Consider the following 22545-nt stretch of genomic DNA (forward strand, 5'->3'; position numbering starts at 1 on the left):
CACGTGTGCAGGGCACGAGAGCAGGTGGGTCCACTGACATGTCCCCCCGCCAGCTCCCCATCCGGAGCTATACACGCCAAGAGACATGCGAATGGCTCATCCTTTCCCTTAAGGCATTGCTAAATTATTAGCTGCCTCAAAAAGATGAGTCTTTTGTGGGGACTATAAGATAAGAACGCTGGAGTGTTACAAAATAAAATCAGCTACCTAAACTGGAAAGTTAATAACGGGTGCTCGGAGGGGCCTTCCGTGGGAGGCTGTGTCCTGGGGACAGAGTGGGAGGCCGCGGCCTATCTTTAGCTGTGGTTCCACTCAGTCAAAAGCCTCAGTACGGCCGGGCTTTCCAAGACCTGGCAGGAACCTTCTGAAGGCGATGGGCAGATGTGGCCTCCTGGCAGTGTGGGTCAAAGACATACAGGCAACAGGGGAGCGGGGGGCCTAATTCTTGATGCTGGGCACATCTGAAATACTGGGAGGGGGTCTGGAGCGGTACCCACCCATAGAAATGAAAGGAAGCCGAGCTGGCCACTCCTCACAGCTCTCCGGGCGCCCAGAACCCACCATATGGCCTGCTGGCGTGACTATAAACTAGCCAGGATGTGCTTGGAGGCATCCCAGCGTATTTATAGAGAACAGACACTTGGTTCTAGAAGACAGATTGCCTCAGTATATAAACAGTGGATGTCCCTAATAGAAGGAGCTCTCAGAACGCGGCATGGCTCCCTCCCGGCTTCTGCCCAGACCACAGGGCCGAAGGAGGGGGCCGAGAGCACGTTCTGTCTGTGAGTAATGGGGGTTATCGCTGGGGGAGGTCCTCAGCAACCTCCTCCTCATCTCTTCCCCCTGCATCCTTGGCCGGAGAGCTATTTAGAATATTCAAGACTTTTCTGAGTGGGAGGGCTTCATCACATTCCATTCCGAAAATCCCATTGTTGAGGGTGGAGTGATGAAATGCCAGTGCTCCAGTGTTCTCAGCAGGGCTCTAAATGTGTGGACAAACATTAAAAACCTAAGTAGCATCTTCTTTATCCCCAGCATTTTGGTGCTAAGAGCACTTGGCTCGGAGTAGATAGAGCTGGGCTCAAATCCTTACTCAGGAGCTGTGTGTCCTTGGGTGGGTAACTAGTCTGGGGCCAAGCTTCCATAACTGCAAATACAGGTAGCAAGACGGCCTTCCTGGAGCTGTGGCAAGATGGAAGGGCAAGCGTGTCTGACACAGAAGAAGGGCAAGACAATGGTGCACCGGATGGTGTTGACACAATAGGGGCCACAGTGCACCTCCACGCCTGGGGGCTCCACACGTGCCGGGAGAACGTGCCTCTACAGCTGGCAGCTGTGAAGGGTGTCGTGCATACGGTCCTGGGTGGGTTGTACAAACACTTGCCACAGCAAACCCCCAAACATACATCCTGCTTTTGTCACTGGAACGACAAAGCCAGCCTGCTGCCCTAGAGACAGACTTCCCACCCTTCACACGGAGCCTGCGCCCCCGCCCCGCCCTCCCCGCTTTAGGAAGCCAGTTAGCAAACGCTTCTTTCTGAGGCTTTTATAGCTGCGGAGGTCTATGGGAAATAGCTTAGCTAGAGACAGGCCTTCAGACACCCTGACGGTGCCATCAGGCGGGGCCTTTCCTGAGCACAGTTCGCCCTGGGCAATGCTATTTTTAAAGCTCGGCAGAATGTTAAAAGGGAGCAAACACGACAGGTGAGGGGCTAGCTCTCTCTGCTGAGGGCTGGGAACTCTTGCTCCTTATTCATTGCCACGGGGGTCCAGCCTTCAGGCTGACCAGCTGCCTCCCTTCCTCCGAGTCTTCCCAGCAGGGAAATTCACCAGCGTTTCTAAAGAACCGCCCCCTTTACCTGACTAGCCAGAAACCCGGTACAGGACAGGTGCAGCCATGGGGAGCGGGCGAGGGCGCAGCAGAGAAGGGGGGACCTGAACGCTGGATGTCCATGCCAGACTCTGCCATCTTCTATGAGGCCTTCAATGGAATTCTCCGTTTTTCCAAAAATGAGAATAAAGCTCTCAATTTTGCAACTTTTAAACAAGGAAGGTTTGGAATCATTTCATTCTTTCTTTTTCTCTTCCTCTTTGCCCACGTATTTTCAGGTGGTAAGATAAACAACTCAGATTTACCCCTGGGTCTTTCATCTCAAGGATCTCAAAGAGAAGGGAAGTCTCTCTCTCAGCCCATCGCTGTCCTAGCACAGCCGCCGCGAAGATAGCTGGTCTCAGTACAGACGGCACATTTAAGCCAGAGCCACTACTGGGGACCGGCCCCTGCCCCACAGTGAGGTCCCCTCGCACAGTGAACCCGCACACAGAGCAGCGGCCGCGCCACGGGCTGCGTGGGCCAGTCACCGAGTAGCAGGACAAAGAGCCTACTGATGATAAGTACCAGCTGGCACGTGACACCCAAGCATGGATATTCGAATGCAGTGGGTTCAGATCCCAGCTCTGCCTGTCACCGGTTGTGCAGCCTTGGACCAGTTATTGAACTTCTGAGCCTCCATTTCCTCATCTGTGAACCGGGGTTGATGTCGATCGCACTCACGTCAGGATTAAACCAGACGGCACATTTGGTCTTTCTGGGTCCTCAAGTTGTGATTTCACCGGACAGGTCTGCCTTTAGGGGGTCAAATTGGGCTCCAAGATGTGGGTTTGGGAGGCACTATGGGTTTTAAAAATTAAATTAAAAGATTTTAATTGAATGTGATGATTTGGGTGGACCGGATACCCTTGGGCTCCCTCAGGCCCCACCATTCCCCAGTCTCTCGCCAGCCTGGTCACAAATAGCTGGCTCTGGGGAGCCGAGGAGTTTTGGTCCCTGATCAAGGATGTCTTCTTCCTACACGTTAGGGATGACTCCTGTTTAGCTGCCCACTCCCTAAGTGACTCAGAGACCAGGAGGTCACAGTTTATAAAGAAGCTAGAGACCACTGCTCAAGTCCCCAAGAAATCCAGGAAAGCCACTAGAATGCCAGAGCACCCCTCTCCATTTTCCAGGTCCTCTGGGAGCCAACAATTCCGTGATTTCAAATTCCTAAGGCAAGAGGAGAAACTGAGGCAGAAGAGTGGCAAAATGATTTGCTTGATCCTGACGATAATCCAGCATCTTCCAAATACTCAGGGTTGCCTCTCATCCACTGGTCGCAAGCCTGCAGGGGTTCGTCACCCCGACAGACAGGGCAGGGCTGGGGCCACGCCTGCCTGAGCTCTCAGGTTAGCCCCACCAGTGGGTGACCCCAGGCAAGTCCTCTCACCCTGCAGAGCCTCAGTTTGCTCGTCCACAGTATGGGGCTGCTGCCAATGGAGGAGCATACAGCGCCTGGCCCAGTCAAAGGGAGGGACAATGCTGGCCTTTCAATGAATGGGAAGTGGGTGGGTTCACTGAGTGGGCTCTGGGGTTTTGGACTCTGCTCAGTCCCAGCGTCCCAGGCACATGAATTCACCTTGACCTTTTTGTCCACACTGATCTTGGTGTCCGGTCCCAAAGGCAGTGATGTCAACTGGATGGCACAACCCCCCAGCTTCTCTCTCCCAAAGCCACCTTGCCTCTTCCTTGTGAGCTTCTTCCAGCCAGTTTGGCTTTTACAGAAGGCAGCAGAGCTCTGCCGGTGGGGCTGCACTGTCTCCCTGGCAGGGCAGTGGCCCCGGGGTCGGGGTTCATGGGGTACCTTATGAAATGACCTCGGATCACCCCTTTCCACTCACCTGCTGCCCTCTAGGTTGTGGTCAAACCAAACTATTGGCTGTTCTGAAAATCGGCTGTCCTCTGCATGCCAGGTCTTTAGCGGCACTGTTCCCCGGCCAGGAACCCTCTCCCTTTGAGCCCTCTCCAGCTCTGCACCGGCCCCCGCCAACCCATGGACATATGACTTTTGTCCTGGCCCCAATCCATTCTTCTATTCTCTGCTACCACTATCCCAATTCCCACCCCTCTTCCCGGGAATTGCTCTTTGCTACTCTCAGTCTATGAGGATGGGTGGGGATGACACTGCCCGTTTTCCTGTAAATCAGCCAATAAGATTCAGCCCTGAGGCTTTTGCTGGAAAGCGGCCCTGTCTTTCCACTGGGGTTGCTCAGGGAAAGCAGCTGGCAGCCAGCTTTGTCACCACTTGGGGAGAGTTTGGCTGGGAATGAAGCTAAACCAGGGGATATGAGGGCTGGCGAGAGTAGATGGTGAAGAAGACTTCTGAGCCCCTGTATCCAACCATGCCTGAAACCCTTAGTTACATTCATCAATAAATCCCTCTTTTTGCTTAAATCACTTTGAGTTGGGTTTCTGTCACTCGCAACCAAGAGACTCAGCTGATATATACACAGCTTCATCTGGTTAGCTCCTTTGCACATTTAGGACACAGCTCAGGCATCACAACCACCCATCCCTTCCCACCCAGTTCTGAAGCCAGATGACGTCTCACACATCTTCTTGTCCCCGTCACTTGCACAGGGCCTTGGTGAAGGGGCGGCACAATGCCACAGACAGAGCTAAAACTTGGACGGTCCCCTAGGGCTGCTGCCTTTACCCTCTCACAGCCCCCAGAGACCTCCAGGTTTTCAGAAAGATTCTTACCTCCGTCTTATTCCGAGAGAGCATGCTGGCGTCAATCGGGCCCAGGGACATGTTTGGCAGGACAAGGTTGAGAACTTTTGCAGCAAGGACCTACCCGGGGAGGGAAAACAAAGGGTGTGAGTGCAGTGGGCCCCGCGCCCAGCTCTGCCCACGGGGCACTTTACAGTAAATTAAGGAAAGTGATACTCAAGCTGAACATCAGCCAGGCTTGTTTCCAAGGCTGAACACCCAAGAACCCTGCCTGCTCTGATTCAGACAGCCTCTAGCTAGTCTGGCTCGGGTCTGCCGTGGGTGAGCCGGGGCAGGGGTAGGCCTCTGAGGCTGACAGCGGGAAAGCCATGTCTAGGTTTTGCCTGCTCCAGATTCTGTGCGGTCGCCCTTCCCGAAATCACTCATTGGTTATAATTTTGAATTATTTGCAAGAGCTGCCCAGCTGACCTTTTGTGAAATTCACAGCAGGAGCAGAATCACCCGGGTCAGCAGAGTGTGAAGCAGGATAGCTCAGCAGGCCCCGAAGGAGTTGCTCTGATCAGAAAGAGTCTGTTGATTGTCTTGGTTTCTCTCGGAGGGAAACAGAGACAGTCACCAGCCCGATTAGGAGAGGCGCGGCAGAGGGAAAGACACTGCTTTCATTCTCAGCTCCGCTGCCCCGTGCGCTGAGACAGGAGATCCGAGCCGCACATCACCTCTGATTCCTTAGCCGCCGACGGGGACCTCGGCACCCCCAGGGGACCACGGTGTGCAAAAGTTCCAGACACACAGTAAGTGCTTTGTCCATGCTCCCTGAACTTGAACCTGATGCAGGTACAAGCCTTCCTACTCGACCCCATCTCTCCTGCTGGGCCTGGTGTTCACCCAGGAAAAGCATGAACCTGGACCTCACACTTCTGCCCGCAGAGGGGGCTGGTCTCACTTCTGCCTGTGCACAGACACTTGGGGATGAAAGATGCTATTTCGAAAGTAAGCTGTGAAATGCTGAAATTAGAATCACATGGAAGGTAGCGAGCAGTGAATTCTTAGTCCCTGTTGAGGCCACACATCACAGAGCTAAGAAGCGATGCCCCTCGGTCCCATTGGTGGGGGTCGAGGGCACGCGCATCTGCCAGGTAGCAATCTTTCGGTGTGTCGGGCACAGTGCTAGGTGCCCAGTCTGGAATCTGGACACAGATGCCGTGAGCTGGGGGTTTATCCTGACTTAACAGACGAGAGAACAGAGGATGAGCGCCACCCTGCACAGTCAGCTGGAAGGGGTGCGGGCCTCGCTGAGGCTGTGCCCTCCCTTCAGGCCGCAGCCTTCAGAGTCTCTCTCTTACTAATCACCTGAGCGGCCTGGCCTCTGCTGGGGATGATCACAACAGCAGCCACCGGTACTCGCCATGGGGCGCTACTGCTGTCCTTCCCCCAGCCTCCTGCACGCTCGGAGCTAGAAAACGCCCTATTTCCCCAGGCCGCACAAGCTTGATGTAACCTCACACAGTTTCTCAGACCGCCAGCGATCAGGCAGAGAACAGAAAAGGGCCTTGCTTCTAAAAAGCACACACGTGCAGGAACTTACCCTGAGACGCGCACGGTCACCTCTCCATCTCTCAGGGCAAGGACGGCACCCTCTGCCTCTAAGATGGTCACAGCTCATCACACCCTAAGCTTGGTATGCGGACAAGCAAACCCCATTCGTGCTGACTCACTGCCATCGACGTGCCGGGGGCTACGCCGAGCCCTGGGCTGGCCTGTGACAGTCTAGCGCAGAAATAAAAAGGAACCCAACTTGGAGCACTACTTTAGAGGCTGGAGTCAGGCCACACAATCTGGAGCCTCACGGGATGGACATGATCTGGGGGGCAGGTTCAAGAGTTAAGGAGGGCTTGTGGGCCAGCTCCATGGACAAGCACAGGACTGGAAGGGCTCAGAATTCTGGGAGATCTACAAAAGGAAAGGATTGGGGTATTTCCAAACACAGATCAAATGTCTGTGAACTCCAGGAACTGGGGGCTCCTCTGGGAACTTCAGGAGCGGGGACCTGTGCTTTCAAAGGTTAACATTTTAAATGAAGAGAAAGTACAGCAGACAGGAGGCGCACAGCCGGCGCGCAGAGACGTAACGGGCATCAGCCCTGTGGCCTTCCCTGGGCTCCAACTGCATAAGGAGGGCGGACTTTCAGGGACTGCCCTCCTCCAGAAATAGTGGCCTGAGGACGACATTAGGAAACAACAACGTGCACCCCAAAGTCTGTAGAACTGACTTCTAGATATTCTGCTGTTCTCGGTGACTCTTGCCACGGCTCCCTGAATGGACACAGGGGCTGAGATTTGCCTCCGCACATGACCTGCCACACCTAGGAATCACCACGAGGCTGTGTGTGATAGGACCTTGCACAAATGCCAGTCTCCAGACACCACTGCCCCGTGTGGCCTGTCTGCCTGCCTGGTCTGGCACAGCCTCCTCAGGGACATGGCTGTTTTTCTGCAAGCCAGCTTCCTATTCATTCCCAGATCAGATGGCTGGGAGCCAAGAAAGGGCCCAGGGACATCCTGTCTCGGTACCTGCCCTGCAAGCGAAGGAGAGAGACTACGCGGCGTCCATTCCATTTCTCCTGAGTCCACCACCAGATTTATCATTTGCCAACAATTTATGTTTTGTTGCCCATCACCTGATTCCGTGTGGACCTGCACACACCAGTGCTGGCAATTTGTGAAGAAACAACTTACCTTGGTCTTTGAATCTAGGCTTCTGCCATTGGCATTTCTTTTTTCTTTTTGAGGAAGATTAGCCCTGAGCTAACTACTGCCAGTCCTCCTCTTTTTGCTGAGGAAGCCTGGCCCTGAGCTAACATCGTGCCCATCTTCCTCTAGTTTATACGTGGGACGCCTACCACAGCATGGTGTGCCAAGTGGTACCATGTCCACACCCGGGATCCGAACCGGCGAACCCTGGGCCGCCGAGAAGCGGAACGTGTGCACTTAACCGCTGCGCCATCGGGCAGGCCCTCTGCCATTGGCATTTCTTAAACTAAAACATTTATACCCCAAAGTGCCAAGGCCTCTGCTTCCAGGAGAACATGCTGACAGTTTAGGCTCAACAAGGATCAGAGAAGGCCATACTGTGGCCTGAGCCATCCTTGCTCTAGGTTCACAGCGGGGAGCGGAGGGGGACTAGAGAGCCAGGAAGAACTCCATCTCCAGGAGAGAATTACAGAAAAACTTGTTCTGTCCTCTCTGTGAGTGAATGGTCTTCTCTTTCTCCTACCAGGGGAACCTTCTGCAGCTAGAGGAAGCTTTTAGGAAAAGAGTTTCACAGGAAAAATAAAAGAGGAGGGCTACTTCTGGAGAAGTATTTGCTTCACCTCCTGGGTCTGATGGCTAATGGAAGAGGAAAGGGTGGGACGGGGGAGGAAAGAACTGGGCAGGTTGATTGGAGCCACGGAGGAAAACAAAAGGGCTGAGAAGGGGGTCTTAAAGTCACGTGATAAGGAAGCAGAGGGGGACAGAGAGAGCCCGGCAGACCTCACACCTGGAAAGATCAATTTTGTCCAGATGCCCAAGTGGCCGCTGCTGTCTCCCATCACGACCTCCCTTGGCCTCCAGCAGCAACCAGATGAGCCCGGCTGCCTGTTTCCAAGGGAAGACCCAGGAAGCCGGCAGAGGCGTGAGGGGAGGGGGCGGCTCACCCAAACAGGAACTGGAATCCAAGAGAATACAGTTCTTGTCATGTCCACCAAACTCTTCGGGTAATCCTGCGGGAGTGTGGAGAGAGCCTCGGATCCAACTCAGGAAGGGGCGACCTCAAACGGGCCTCCCTCAGGGGGAGACCCAACCCTTCATCATGACCCCAACAGGCAAAGTCAGGTTTGTGCAACCACAGAGCTCGCAATGATGCCAACTCAACGGGACCCTGGGTCTCGTCATCTGAGGATAACCTAGGGGGCTGAGACTCTTGACGAACGGACTTGTGGTTGCTGGACCCCCACTTGGGAAGAGGCAGACAGCGAAGCGGAGGAATCGGACCCAGAGACTCAGAACCAGGCAAGTGTGGATCCAACTCTGGTTCTGAATCCCCGAGAAGGGCTATGATCCTCAGTTCCTTCATCTCTAAAGTGGGGACGATAAAATGACACCTGAAGGGCAGCTGTGAAGGTCAGAGGAGACCCGATTCCTACAGAGCTCCTCCCTACCTGCCTGTTTGTTGAGGCGACACTCAGCAAATACAGATTGGTTGACTGAATGAGCGAGCACATGCTGACGTCATTCAGAGTGGGGGCTTCAGGAAGTGTGTGACCTACAGCTTTGCAACAAATGTCACGGTCACAGCCAGAACCCCCAATTATTTCACTCACAAAAGAGGACAGCTCTCCACCTCAGGAAGAGCAAGAGACCAGAATGTGTCCCACGTCCTTGACATGCCCTTGGGGCATTCTTGGATACTGCAGGGCCCATCGCTTTAAATACTAGTGACTTGCACAAATGCCTTTATTGATCCAAAAGGTTTTAATGGCTCCCTAAGATCATTTTCAAGCTTCCGCCAGTGAAAGACTTGACACGAAGGAGGTAATTACACTTGCTATCTTCTAAAGTGGCTCCAAAAAGGTGGCCTGTCAGAGGGAGGCTAGAACTCCACACCCTCTGCAGGGGCCTCAGCACAAGGGTCACAGGACGGCCTCGGGGCTCGGCTTTCTCTTGGGAGGGAAGGGCACCCTCGGACAGACACAGAAGAGAAAGCGCCCCGTGCCTTCTCTGGTCAGCAGGCCGGGAAAGACAGGACACCGGTGCACCCATGGCCTCCAGGGCCTGTTCGACTGACCCCTTCTGATCAACAGTGATGAAGAATCACCTCTCAGAAAATGTGCAGTTACGTGGCCAGAGCACGCACACGAGAAATCTTCGCCTGAAATGACTGTGGAACCAAGATCGTCTTCCCCATGGAAGGGAAGACCCGGGACAGCACCGGGGCTGAAAGTCGGGCTCTTATCAGGAGTTAGGGGTCCCACAGTCAGGGAGATCCAGTGTCAGACTTCCTTCCCCACCTCATTGTGACTGTTCAGAGCCCTCATAAAGCTTCACACCTCACCACAAATGCTTGAAGCCCCCAAGCAAAGCCTGGCCCACCAGCGTTTCTGCGTGCCAGCCTGTTCTCCCTAATGTCTTAAATTTTGCCATAAATCCTGAATCAGGGAGACAGATCTGAGGGCACACGCCCTGCAGATGGATCTTGCAGAATAAAGCTGATTTCTCCCCGAAAAGCAGATGCCATAATTAATTGGCTGTTTATGCACACTGGGCAAGAGAACCCCAAGTGTGTGCAGTAGTGCTTGCTGTTGCATGCCTAGTGCCTGACACATAGCACAGGATCCCCAAAGACGTGTTGGGGAGACGACTCGTTCTTCGAATCCTGAGCGTCTAGAAGTCTGACCCAGCTATTAGAGAGCAGGTGCCTGCAGGACAGGGGCACTTACTCCTAGGGTGTACGGCTGCTGCCAAACAGGCCAGTTCACCACCACAGCTCAGGCCTGCACTCCGGGGTCTACCTTCATGTGAAGTTTAAGAGTGGCAACTCTCCACGCCCCCACCCATCTCCCCTCCACCCCCATCCCACCCCCGCCACCCCAAGGGCCTTCTGATTCTAGTGACTAAAAACAGAGAAGTAATATTCAGAGGAGAAGTAGGCTCAAGTCAAAGGAAGGGGACCTTGGGCACATTTCAGGGTGAAGGGATATCCTGCCACGCTCGTCGGCCCGAGCTGCAGCTCAGGCTGACCTTGAGTGAGATAATCGGCCTCATTTCCTTGTTTGTAAATTGGGAATGACTTTCCCTCCTTACAGGGTGTTGACCAAGAGGAAATGAGACAACGTGTGTCACGCACGCAGTGCTAGGTTCACGGTGGCCACTTGCTTCTCCCGACTTGACAAGTGCCCTCCCTGGTTGACGGGGAGTGGAAGCACCTGGAAGCACTGGGCTGGCTCCTGCATCTCTGACCCTGGACCCCAGGGGACAATCTCCAGGCAACAGGCAGAGAAGGCCATTTAGAAGATTACCCTCCCAGCAGGCTGAGTACCCACCTTGACCACAGGCTCTGCCCACGGGGATTTCCGGTTTTGCCCCCATCCCGCAGCATGTTCCGAATGCTGGCAAGTCCAGGGGAGGAGACCCGCCTCTAGCAGACCTACTACCTGGGCAGCTGAGGGGTCCCCTCTGTACCCAGGAATTACTCCAGCCCCGCCTTCCCCAGGGCATGGGACTTTGAGAAAATCTCCATGGAATGACCTCATAGGCAGCTGAAACTTGTTCTGATGCACTGGATTTTTGTTTCTAAATTTCTCCTGTTGTCACTTCCCTTGTGCAGCCACATTCTCAGCACAGACAGTGTTTGGGGGCCAGAAGCCCCTCTCCAACTTGTCTCTTCTCCAGGCTTGTTGAAAATGGAGCATCAAGGTAAGAACCAGATGTAGGCGAGGTGTTGGGGGGATCTGGCCTTCTCACATTTCAGGGAGGGGCTGTCATCTTCCACATGCCTGTACCTGAAGGGTTCAGTAGCTGCTTGCTCTGATGATTTTGGGACTCTCTCTAGCAGGAACTTGGTGCCATGAAACAAAGTTGATGGTCGATGAGCTGAGCTCTGGGCGAGGAGTCATGAGGCCAGAACTCGGCTCTCTACGCTCTGCGGCCCCTGACAGTGCGACTCGACCCGGGGGAGGCCCCCCAGCTCAGCCTCAGCTTTCTCAGCCAGCAGTGGACGCTAGGAATCTGTCCATCCTTGGGGTCCGTAAGAGCAACTCACTGGAAACGACCCAAAAGTTGGCCGGCAGGACCTCATCTAATCCAGAACCCATCCCTACGGTGGGACCCTTGGTAGTTCTGATGGGGAAGGATGCCAGGAGGTGTTGCTCAGCAAATGATCAAATGAAATCCCACAAACACAAACAAGCTATCCAGAACAAAACAAACAGAACGCGCAGAGAACACGTCCCCGTTGTGTCAAATGCAGGCACAAAGGGAGTGTGTGGGCAGAACCTCTCTGCTGACTGGCCGCCCACCTCCAGCCGGGAGGGGGACTTGTCACCGCATGCCCTCTTTTTATCTTTCAGATTCTGCACCGGATAAATGTATTATTCTACAAACGTTTACATTCAATGGTAAACAAAGGTTCTGTGCGACTCTTCAGGAAGATTTTCAGACGAGATGAGATGCACAGAGGCTAATCAAGTCATCAGGGGGCGGGTAGACAATGAATCATAGACTGTCAGTCCAAACTGCCCAAGACCCAGGGCCAGCAACAGATTTCATTGTGGGGAGGATGTGTCCTCAGGTCTGGGGGCAACGGGAAATCTAATTTGTCTTGGTTAACAGGAGGAGACCCGCACCCCCAGGGACAGCTGGCTCCTGATTTGACAAGGTGATCTATTAGCGCAAAGCTCTGAAAGGTCATGTTGATGACCTTGTCCAGAAGTTCCACCTCTACCAGCGACTCTGGGAGGGAACCTTCCTGGCTCCACCTCTGGGACCAGCTGCCCTGAACCCTCCCCACCGTGCACTTTATCTGAAAAGCCGCATGGTTCCTGGCTTTTCTCTAAGGGAAAGCATCCACTTTCTTCCATGGGAAACAGCCCATGTTCACATCCATCACACGAGCTGTGTGACCCTTGGGAGTCACTAGCCTGCGGGAGCCTCAGTGTTCCTATCTGTAGAATGCAGGTTGTGACCTCTGCCTAGGGTGGTGACATGAGCCAGGCAGGATAATGCACGTGAACGCACAATGCGTGCTTGGCACTCACCGACCGGAAGAAATCATGAGCCCAAGCAGGCGGAGCGCAGTGGCAAGTTGCCTCCTCTCTGTGATCCTGGTCTTGAGGATTCTACTTGGACAAGAACCTTGACTGACTTGACCTCACGTGATATAGTCACAGTGACAATGGGAGCTGCCCAGGAGGTCGTGCCTCCTCTTGCACATTGACCAAGGAGTAGCCGGCCTGCGCATTACCTGGCCCTGTGAACATCTGCGATTATCTTTCCGAGGTGGAGGAAGGGCGGCGCCCACCTCCCTGTTGTCCATACAGCACTGAAATTTACTGAGGATGGTCGACTTCAATGAGTCAGTGGTCATGTCCTCAAAACGGAGTAAAATTCAAAGGAGCCAGCCATCTCTCTTCTTCAGCAGATTAAATCAATCGCTATTCTCTGATTAACCCATCGGAGAGTTCCAGGTTTCCCTTTTGCTCAGCCTGTCCTCACTTCAAATTGGTGACGTTTTCTGTATCTAACTGGAAGCCCAGACACAGGACCTGCTGCCCATCTCTTAGGGCCAGGATTAAGTCTGCTGCTGTGAGCTAGAAGAAACATTTTGAGGACACTTTTACAAGGTTTTGTCCCCCGTACTGCGTTCCATCGTTTGGGTCCTCAGGAGAACACCCCAGGCATCAGCGCTAAGTCACTTACTTAAACGTGCCCACTGTCATTTGATGGTGAGGCCAGGGAAAGCCGAGTAAGCCGGCGGGCTGGTGGCTGCCCTCTTCCCCGTGGCCCCGTGACCCACCACCTCGCCCCTCACGCTCCTCTGAGAGGCCTGGGAACTAGCTCAGGAGGCAGCAGCTCCCACCCAGCACTGGGGAGGGACCGAACCTCCCTCGGCGAAACGCAAGGCTGGGATTTTCCACTTCCACTGGGTTAATGTGTCTCTCAAACCTCACGCCCCTCGAGGACAGGTCCATAACACGTCAACAGCCCACGTCCACAACTAAGCAGCCCGCTGGTCTCCTCTCCTTTCTCAGGGAGAGAAGGCACCTATTCTACTTCTGGGTAGGATTTGTTGGCTCATTTGCCTTGTCACTGTCGCTCAAATTCCCGCCCCATCTCCCCCCACCCGCAGCATGTGCCGTTCAGTGTGCCATTGTTTAACATTATAATGGAAAACAAAACAACGCATCAGTCAGAATCCGGAATGGAGGAGAGCTACTGTGAATGCCACTCTATGTTGCAGTTACAAATTGCCTGCAAGTCCATTCACTATGCTCTTCTGCTGAAGTTGGCAAACAGTCAACGACAATCAGCTCAAGCCTTACAGGAGACTTGTTAACAAAGGTTACTTTGCTGGATTCCTAATTAGTGCAACCTTTTCTCCTTTTAACATTCACCAATAAAACATGCACAAACAGGAAGTCATTTTTGTTTTGTCTTTGGGAAAAACGCACCTGGCTTTAGAAATTATGGAACCCCCGTGGCAACAATGTTTGATATTTGTCCAACCTTAACACAATACCGCATGAAGTCCAAGAACGGATGTTGGCCCCTTTGTCCAGACTCTAGCTATAAATGGATGCTCCAAGGCCTGGGGAAGCTATAGGAGTTTCACAGAACCGGAAGTCCATTTACCTTGAAAGTGGTGGCCGACTCAGGATTGGCAAGAACCAAAGGCGAAATGAGAACCATGCCAGAGAAGTGGCCTGGCCTCTCTGCGGCTGTGAGGATGACGATGGCACCTCCCTGCAATGCAAAACAGGCAGAGTTGCTGCATGCGGCTCCCACCAGGGCATGTATTCCTCATGAGCAGCAGCAGTGAACTCTCCCAGGCTGCAGGCCTGGCCAGGAGCCCTGAGGAGGTCCACCTCGCCACAGACACCATGGAATGCTAGATAAACTGAACCTACAATTATTTTATGACACCTGGTTTTTCTCTGGGTTTTTCCAAGAGCAAACATTTCAGAGAGATATAAATAAGTTTCCTGCTTGTGGGCTGCAAGTGAAACAGTAGCTGGCAGACCTCCAATTCACCCATTCCGTCAGGCTTAATAAGGGACTTTGTTTTTCTTCTCATAACCTGATAATAATAAGAGATTGCTACACTTTTTCCCCTGGCTTAGTAAAGGTCCCAGAAATTTAGGTTCCAAGAAAAATAAGGTGGATGGTGCTGAAGGCAGGAGGTGTCAGCTGCTGGAGCTGAGGGTAATTTGAACACTGCGTTGAAATCACAACTGCTTGAGGGCCAGGCAGGTAAGGGAAGTGTAGGAACAGAGGCAGGCTGTGGTAAAGGGGGCCGAAGGCCCGGCACCGCGTGGAAAGGCCCTGGGCGCTCAAATCCAAGCCATTTGAAGTCCTCAGCAGCCACCCCAGCAGTCTGCCTGTAGGGAGAGGGGGCCTGGGCACTGCCAGTTTGAAGACTCCGATTTAAAGATGGTATTTGGCTGATTCTTAAAGGATTTTATAAATGTAAAAGGTGAGAAGGGTTTTGAATGCCCTTGAAGGAGCTGGTTCCACGTGCTTCTCCCCAACCGAGGAGCCCCAGGCTCCAGGCAGTGGCTCTGCAGGGAGCAGAAGCGCCCTTGGGAGCCTCACTATGAGACAGCACTGAAGGGCCAGCGGGCTCTGAAGAAAAGATCCCATTCCCAAAAGGCCCCACCCCTGAGCTCCTCAGTGAGGGCTGGCGGGTGCCTGGGGCCCTGGCGTGCACTCCCTCGGGGGCTGCCTCCGGGACTCTGAACCTGGCTTGTTTGCTAAGCACGAAACTGCCTGGGATCCCCAAGTGCAGGGCGTGCAGAGGGCAACGTGTCAGCTGGCAGCAAGCGTGGGCCGGGGGGCAGGGTGGCCCCTGCTCCATCGCAGCTTCTCACCCCTCCCACCCCCCCGGGGAGGTGGGGGACCGGGCTGATCCGGACCCCGTCTTCTGAGGTCGACTTACCATGGAGTGGCCCAGAAGGAAGACAGGGATCCCGGGATAGTCTTTCTGCATGATATCCACGTGCTGGAGCACGTCCCTGACGAAAACGTGGAAGTCAGACACGACCATCCTCTCCCCTTCGCTCTGTCCGTGGCCAACTGGAAGGGAACGGGAGACCGAGAGCTGCCGTTACCAGGAGGTGACTCCTGCTCAAGCTCAGCGGTTTCTTCACCGCAATCACCAGCTACTCTTTCTGTTTTTTTTAAAGATTGGCACCTGAGCTAACATCTGTTGCCAATCTTCTTTCCTTCTTCTTCTGCCCAAAGCCCCCCAGCACATAGTTGTAAATTCTGGTTGTGAGTGCCTCTGGTTGTGTTTTGTGGGATGCTGTCTCAGCGTGGCCTGATAAGCGGTGCCATGTCCTTGCCCAGCATCGGAACCGGCAAAACCCTGGGCCGCTGAAGCTGAGCACGTGAACTTAACCACTCAGCCATGGGGCTGGCCCCCACCAGCTACTCTTTATTGAGGACCTGAATGTATCATCTCATTAAACCCTTTCCAACCTTGAACTCTTGAATGTGGGAGTTCTTCTCTCCCCATTTCACAGATTAGGAAATTGAAGCACAGAGTGGTTAAGGAACTTGCCCAAGATCACACAGCCAGAAAGTGGTGAACCGGGATGTAAATATGGCAAAGCCTGTCCACACAGTCAGGATGCCTTCCTTGTGGCCATTTCAAGGAAGAAAGAAAGGACAGGTACATGGAAAGTGTCAGCCAGCCTGGTTTTCTGCCCAGTGGGCAGGAGCAAGAGTGGACTCCTCCTGGGTTTTCCCAGTTCCCTGACCCTCATGGTTATGTTTCAGTGTTAGCCTTTCACCAGGTAAAGTGATGCATCCTGCCACCTCACTTTACAGCCTTCAGTGACAATAATATGACAAACATCAAATAAAATAGTCAAGTGTGCTTGCCAGAAATCTCAATGGAGCAGCAATAAAACTAGGTCACAGGCTGCCCTTCCTGGATTTTATTGTCTCTCTGATATCCGTGCTGTTCACTTCCCTTGTTCTTTTCTTGGGGTCTCTGCATGTCTTCTCTCTCTGAAGGACGTCAGTCGCTATAGAAACAACATGCTGGCTTCCTTATTGAGGCCGAGAGCAGCGGGTAGTTTGACAATCGCAAAAGGAAAGAGCTCCCAGAGAGCAGGGCCCACCCAGAGTGTCCGCCCAGACCCTGCCGCCACCGCTGTGGGAAGCCGGGATGCTGATAACCACGGTGACTCACTTCACAGATGGGAGGGGCGAGGACCCGTCAGCACCTGGAATGGACCGGCTGCCCAGACTTCAAACTTGGACACCCTCGTCGTGGTCACACCACAAGCTCCTGTTTCCTCCTGTCCTGTCCGCCATGCGTCCCCACCCTCCCTGTACCCGCTCCCACCCACCTCTCTGGCCATCACACGCAGCCTGCAGCCCACAGGCCTGGCACCCCTCGGTGGCACCCTCGTTTCCGTTCTCCTCTGAGGAGTTTTTCCCTTCTTAAATTTATTTTTATTTTTTACTGTGGTAAAATATAGGTAACACAAAATTGACCATCTTAACCATTTTTTAGTGTGCAGTTCAGAATTATTAGGTACATTCACACTGTTATACACCCATCACCACTATCTGTGTCCAGAACTTTTTCACCTTCCCAAACTGAAACTCTGTCCTCCTTGTTTGGGGCTGAACTGAGGCCCACCTTCCTGCAACATCATGGGGTCGACGTCCTAAGCCCCGTACCTCAGAACGTGACTGTATGTGGAGACAGGGTCTTTAAAGAGATAATTTAGTAAAAATGAGGTCATGTGGGTAGGCCCCAGCCAATCTGACTGGCGTCCTTATAAGAATAAGACAGACACTCACAGAGGGAAGCCCGTGTGAGGACACGGAGGGAAGATGGCCACCTGTGAGCCGAGGAGAGAGGCCACGAAGACACCAACCCTGCCGACGCCTTGATCTTGGACTTCTGGCCTCCAGAACTGGGAGACAATCAACTTCTGCTGTTTAAGCCCCCAGCCTGTGGCACTTTGTGTGGCGGCCCGAGCAGACTCTCGTACCCATTAACCAATCACGTGCCAGGCCCTCTCCCCCAGTCCCAGAATACAGTTCACGAAGGATATGGCCAGAGTTCTGTGTTCATAGGTCAAATTATTACAAACATGGAAAAATCATTTTCTCCATATCCCTATCTTACTAATTTAATATACAATCAGTTTCATTAATTTAAAATGAAATTTGTTTTCAATTATAGGTTTGGCTTTTTTGCTTTTTAATTTTCTTTTCTGAAATGGAAACACCTGGTACGACAGTCAGAAATCTGTAAAAGATTCATCCAGAGAAGTCTTGCTCCTCCTCCGAGCTCCCCACCCCTCCCCTCTCGTTCCCTATAGTTAATCATTTTAATTATTTTGTTTTTTTCCTTGAAGCATTTTATTTCCCAAAAATGAGAAAATTACCTCTCTCTCTATCTATCCACCCATTCATCATCTATCTCTCTATCATCTATCAATCAGTCTATCCGTCATCCATCATCTATCTATCTATCATCTATCTATTCTTATTTTGCCTCGTTTCTTACGTAAAAGGTCGCATGACACATATCCATCCTGCTCTCCATCTGGTTTTCTACACTTTTAACATATTCTGGAGAAGGGTCACTTTGTATCACAAACAGGACACAGCGCCTCTCCGTTCTGTTGCCTACCGCATAGCGCTCCTTTGTGTGGGTGAACTATAGTTATTCAAGCGGTCTCTTACTGAAAAACGTTTGTTTTCTATCCAATCTCTTGTTTCTTAAACATCTGGCTACAATGAATAAGCAGGGGATACTTTATTTCATCTTTGTGAAGGTGTATCTTCAGGATACATGCCTAGATGCAGGGTCACTTGCTTGAAAGGTGTGTGCATATACCATTCCGGCAGATGGTGCTCACTCCCCTCCACGTGGATATACAGCTTCTATCTGCCAGGCCTGGGAGAGGACCTGTTTCTCTCAGCCTTATCAGTAGCATGTGCTGGTTGATGTTTGGATTTTTGCCCAGATAACAGAAGAGAAAGCGTAGGTTGAGCATCTTCTCCTATTTTAAGAGCCATTTGCATTTCTTTTTTGGTAAACTAAGAATTCATATCTTTGCTTATTTTTTCTATCAGGGTTTTATGTTTCTTCTTGATATTTAAGAACTCTTTGTACATTAGTTGGTCATTTGCTTCTTGACTTTATATTGTCTTTAGCTATGCAGATTTTTATTTTAAAATTGTCAAATTATCAATCTTTCTTTTTATGTCCTCTGAATTTTGATTCTTAGTTACAAAGGCCTTCTCCACTCCAGGGTTGTAAAGAAAGTCAGCCATGTTTTCTGTGAGGTCTTTTATGGTTTCATTTCTTTTTCTGAGGTAACATACATATAACATAAAATTTACCTTCACAACCATTTTTAAGGTACAGCTCAGCGGCATTGAGCACTTTCACATTGCCGTGCAGCCATCACCGCCATCCATCTGCAGATAAGGTTTCATTTTTACCTTTTAATCTTGATCCGTTTGGAGTTTATCTTGGTATATGGTGTGAGATAGGGATCTCTTTCTCGATGGTTCTCCCTTTTTTGTTTTTAATTTGAAGTGAAATTCATGTAACAAAATTAACCATTGTAAAGTATACCAATTCAGCTGCATTTAGTGTATTCACAATTTTGTTCAATTCCCTCCTCCATCAAGTTCCAAAATGCAGACGAGCCTTAATTCTCTTAACAGAAGAGAAGTCTCTTAACCTAATTGTGATGCCACCCTTATCATACCTTAAAGTTCCTTTTTCGCTGGAGCCTAGTCTATTTCTGGATTTCCGCCCAGCCCTGCTGGTCTGCTTACTCATGAGTCAGCCCCCATTACTAAGGCACCACAGCGTCTGTCTCTCCTGTCTGCATGTTGTGCGCAGGAGGCCCCTGGTCACTCTGCAAGCTCTCTCGAATTCAGGTCCATCACTCCCAAGTGATGACTCTCCTCTTGATGTAGACATCTCCTAACTATGCTTCCTCTGGCTCTGGGCTCTTTCCAGAGCTGCGGATCCACCTTGCCAGCCCCCATCAGAAAGACTCCCCTAGTTGTCGCACGGCTCCTCCAGCTGCTTCCAAACTGGCTCTCCTCCTGGGTTGCACGTGGTGGTTTCTATCCTTCCAAATCATTCAGGCTCAAAACAGGGCTGTCGTCTTTGACTTTAATTGTATTCCTACATCCAGCTGGTGCCCAAATCCTTCTGGATTTCTAGATCCACAGCCTCCTGAATCGTCTCCTCCTTTGCGCTCCTGTGTCACTCACGGGGGTGAGACGCTTGTCGCCGTTTAACTGGCGATAGCTTCCTAACCAGTCTCCCTGCCCGCCCCAAGCCCTCCCTGCTCTGACCCACTCTGCACTGTCCTGCCGCCTCTTCCGGAAGCTGCTCTGATTTTGTGGCGGTCAGACTGCCCCCTCTGTTTCAGAACACGGTCACATGTGCCAGCCCAGCACGGGTCCCCACGAAAGGCTCCTCTTGGTCCCGCCGCCTCGCAGAGAGCACACGCACACCCATCTGCCCACTGTTCCTCCAGGCACATCCACACTTCCTGCCTGTGCCTCTCATGGAACAGCCCCTCTGCTGCGGTGCCCTCACCCCTGCACCAGCCTGGGAGTCAAGGCCCTTAAGGCCCGTCTCAAATCCTGTCACTTCATGGAGTCGATGCCCTCCGCACAGGTGTGACTGTTGCCCTCCACACCCACAAGCACAGCACCTCTGTCTCTCACACTCGAGGTGATGGGAGCTCCCCTCTTTCTTTCCTCCAGCACCACCCCTCCCATGGGGACTGGGGGTCCCTAGAGTCAGGGTGACAAACAGCTCTGATTTGCAGCTGGAGGTCCCCACTGCCCTGTGCTGTGGAGGATTCTACAGTGAATCTGGCTGGACTGGGCAGAAAAGAGTGCTGTGAGCGATCAGTGGTGTCTGCCGTGTGGCCAGTGATGTCTGCCGTGGACTTGGGGAGGAGGGTGGGCATGTAGGTGCCCCATATTTGCCAGGGCTTCCCTTGAGAGCAAGGATTGTACTTTATTCACCTGCGGTTCCTCAGGGCCTTGCACAGGCCTGGCAGAGGGAAGATGCTTGACAGACATCTGTTGAAATGAATTGTAGGTGGTATTTCCATAATGGCCACTCACCAAAGAGATTCAGCTTGGTTACTCCAACTATGGCTGACGTGATACATTTCTTTTCCCACCGGAGAAACTGAGTCTACTGAGCAGCAGTTCTGCGGAGGAAATTAAAATTCTTCTTTGCCTTATATTTTTTTAAAAGAAAGAATCCCGTGCCACAGATCTTAATCCAACATATTTTTAGTTTTGTTTACCCTGATTCTGCCATGTACTAACAGCAGTTTTGATTTTCTGTACTTTGATGCTTCAACATCTGGGTAGAGCCGACCCTAGAGGGTTAGCTAATTTCTGGAGATAGGAAAGGACTCACCTGTGAGCTAGCCTTTCAGATGCAACCCAACCAATCCAGTGTCCACACCCTCACCCACCTCCTCTACTGAGGTCTCACACTCTGGGCCACTACCCGGATCAGCCAGGGCCGGGTACCAGACAACTCGGGACAGCCCTACTTTCCAGAGTCCTGAAATTATTCAGACCAGCCAGTCCTAAGCCCGTCCTTCCTTCCCACAGAAACCACAGTAAAGGCTCCTGCCCACATTTTCCCCTCACTCCACCTCCTGACCACCTGGTGCTTCCCCGTGTGGCCCTGCACGTGGCCATGTTTCCTGTTCCTAGGGATTCATGAACATAATAAAGTCTTCCTTCATGACAGTCATTTCTGTGTCCTTTTCTTACCATACCCGATTAAAATAAGCCCCAGGCACCCTTACAACCCTCCAGCACTATATTTGATGCAAATAAGCCCTCAATAGTTCTTTGCTGAATGATTAAACAAGGCCAGTCTCTGTCTCATACAAATGTTTCTACCTGGAAATAGCCTTCCATGCTGTTACTGTGCGCAAGGAGAGAGGCCACCGGGAAGTTCCCAGGAGGCTGACGATCCCATTAACGCTAGAACAGGAAGAAATGAACATCCCACTTCCCTTTCCCTAGGGAACCGGTCCTACTTAGTATTCATTTTCTTACAGAAGAAAAAGCTGGTCAGACACAGCCCTGAGTAAGGAAAGAGAGATTAAGCATTCAAAAAGCAGGAAAAACAACCCCTGATATTTGCATGGCTGTTTGTAATTTACAAAGCCCTGTTCCCAGAGTTTATTTCATTTGATCCTCACGAACTCTGTGAGTTAAGGATTCTCTCCCCCATTTTCTAGCTGAGAAAACGGACCCTCAGATAAACTGGATGGAGCTCAGCCTCGCAGTGAATTAGAGGCTGCGCAAGGAGTCAAGTGCAGGTTTCAGACTCCAGATCCAGGGCTTCTACTGTCACAGCTCAGTGCAAAACATGAGCAGGAAGCAGGAGGCTCAGAGACGGATGGAATGAAAAGAAAAGCCCTTTCTAATAGGATACAGAACCTGCTGTGCAAACACATGGCTGGCGCATTCCCTCCGAGCTGGTGTCGGGAGCCGCTCACACCGGAGGCGATCCTATGCATGATCGGGTGGCCGTCTCATGCAGAGATGGGTCACGCTCGCCACGTGGCTGTGCTCTCTAGCGTCTACAGATGTGCAAACATGGAGGCCACCGGGAAGCTACTGGAGCCGTCATAAATATTTGAGAGCGGGGTATGGTGGGAGCACAGGGGCTGGGCAGAGACTGACACTATAATAACCACAGCAAATAGCAACAGATGTTCACAGAAGACCTCTCGTCTACAAGCTCCCCGTGTTCAAAGATGTTCCCCACGGCACGTTCCATGGGCACACGTGCGAGATTTATGGACAAGAAAACCGGTCCCTGGGAGATTCGGCAGCTTCCCAGGCCCGGAGCTTCCTTGAGGAAGTGCTGTCTGAGCCCAGCTGGGAAGAGTGGCCAGGTCCACAGAGGGGCGGGGTGAGCATGTCTCAGACCTGGGGACACAGTGGACGAAGATCCTGGGTGGGAGAAAGTGTGGTACCCTGGGGCCAGGGCTACAGTTGGGGTGTTGGCCTCTACTCAGAAAGATGGGGGTCCGGGGAGGGTTTTAGGCACAAGAGTGACATTTGCATTTTTAAAAAATTGGCCTCATTTTATCACTTTCACCACAAGACCATCACGGAAAGTCTTGTCCAAAGCTTTGTCCATCAACTATATCCACAGCTCCCTGGGTATAAGGGCCCCAAAGCGGCCTCTGCTCTGGC

The 22545-nt window shown here is 52.1% G+C and overlaps 1 protein-coding gene across 11 annotated transcripts in view; it reads right to left on the bottom strand.

The window, feature by feature from the left end:
- Window positions 1-22545, bottom strand: part of MGLL (monoglyceride lipase) — a 117683-nt gene that overhangs the window by 22251 nt on the left and 72887 nt on the right. For 7 of the 11 annotated variants that reach the window (XM_014846102.3, XM_014846104.3, XM_014846105.3 and 4 more), the window contains exons 4-6: window positions 15236-15372; window positions 13933-14043; window positions 4577-4666 (exon numbers count right to left, since the gene is read on the bottom strand). In XM_014846102.3, coding sequence (XP_014701588.1) covers window positions 4577-4666; window positions 13933-14043; window positions 15236-15372 — 338 coding nt within the window. The remainder of the gene's footprint in view (window positions 1-4576; window positions 4667-13932; window positions 14044-15235; window positions 15373-22545) is intronic. The other 4 variants (XM_070493074.1, XM_044755201.2, XM_044755199.2 and 1 more) reach the window with 1 other exon arrangement.

This window comes from Equus asinus, chromosome 21 (genome assembly GCF_041296235.1).
Source record: "Equus asinus isolate D_3611 breed Donkey chromosome 21, EquAss-T2T_v2, whole genome shotgun sequence".
Taxonomy (NCBI): Eukaryota; Metazoa; Chordata; class Mammalia; order Perissodactyla; family Equidae; genus Equus; species Equus asinus.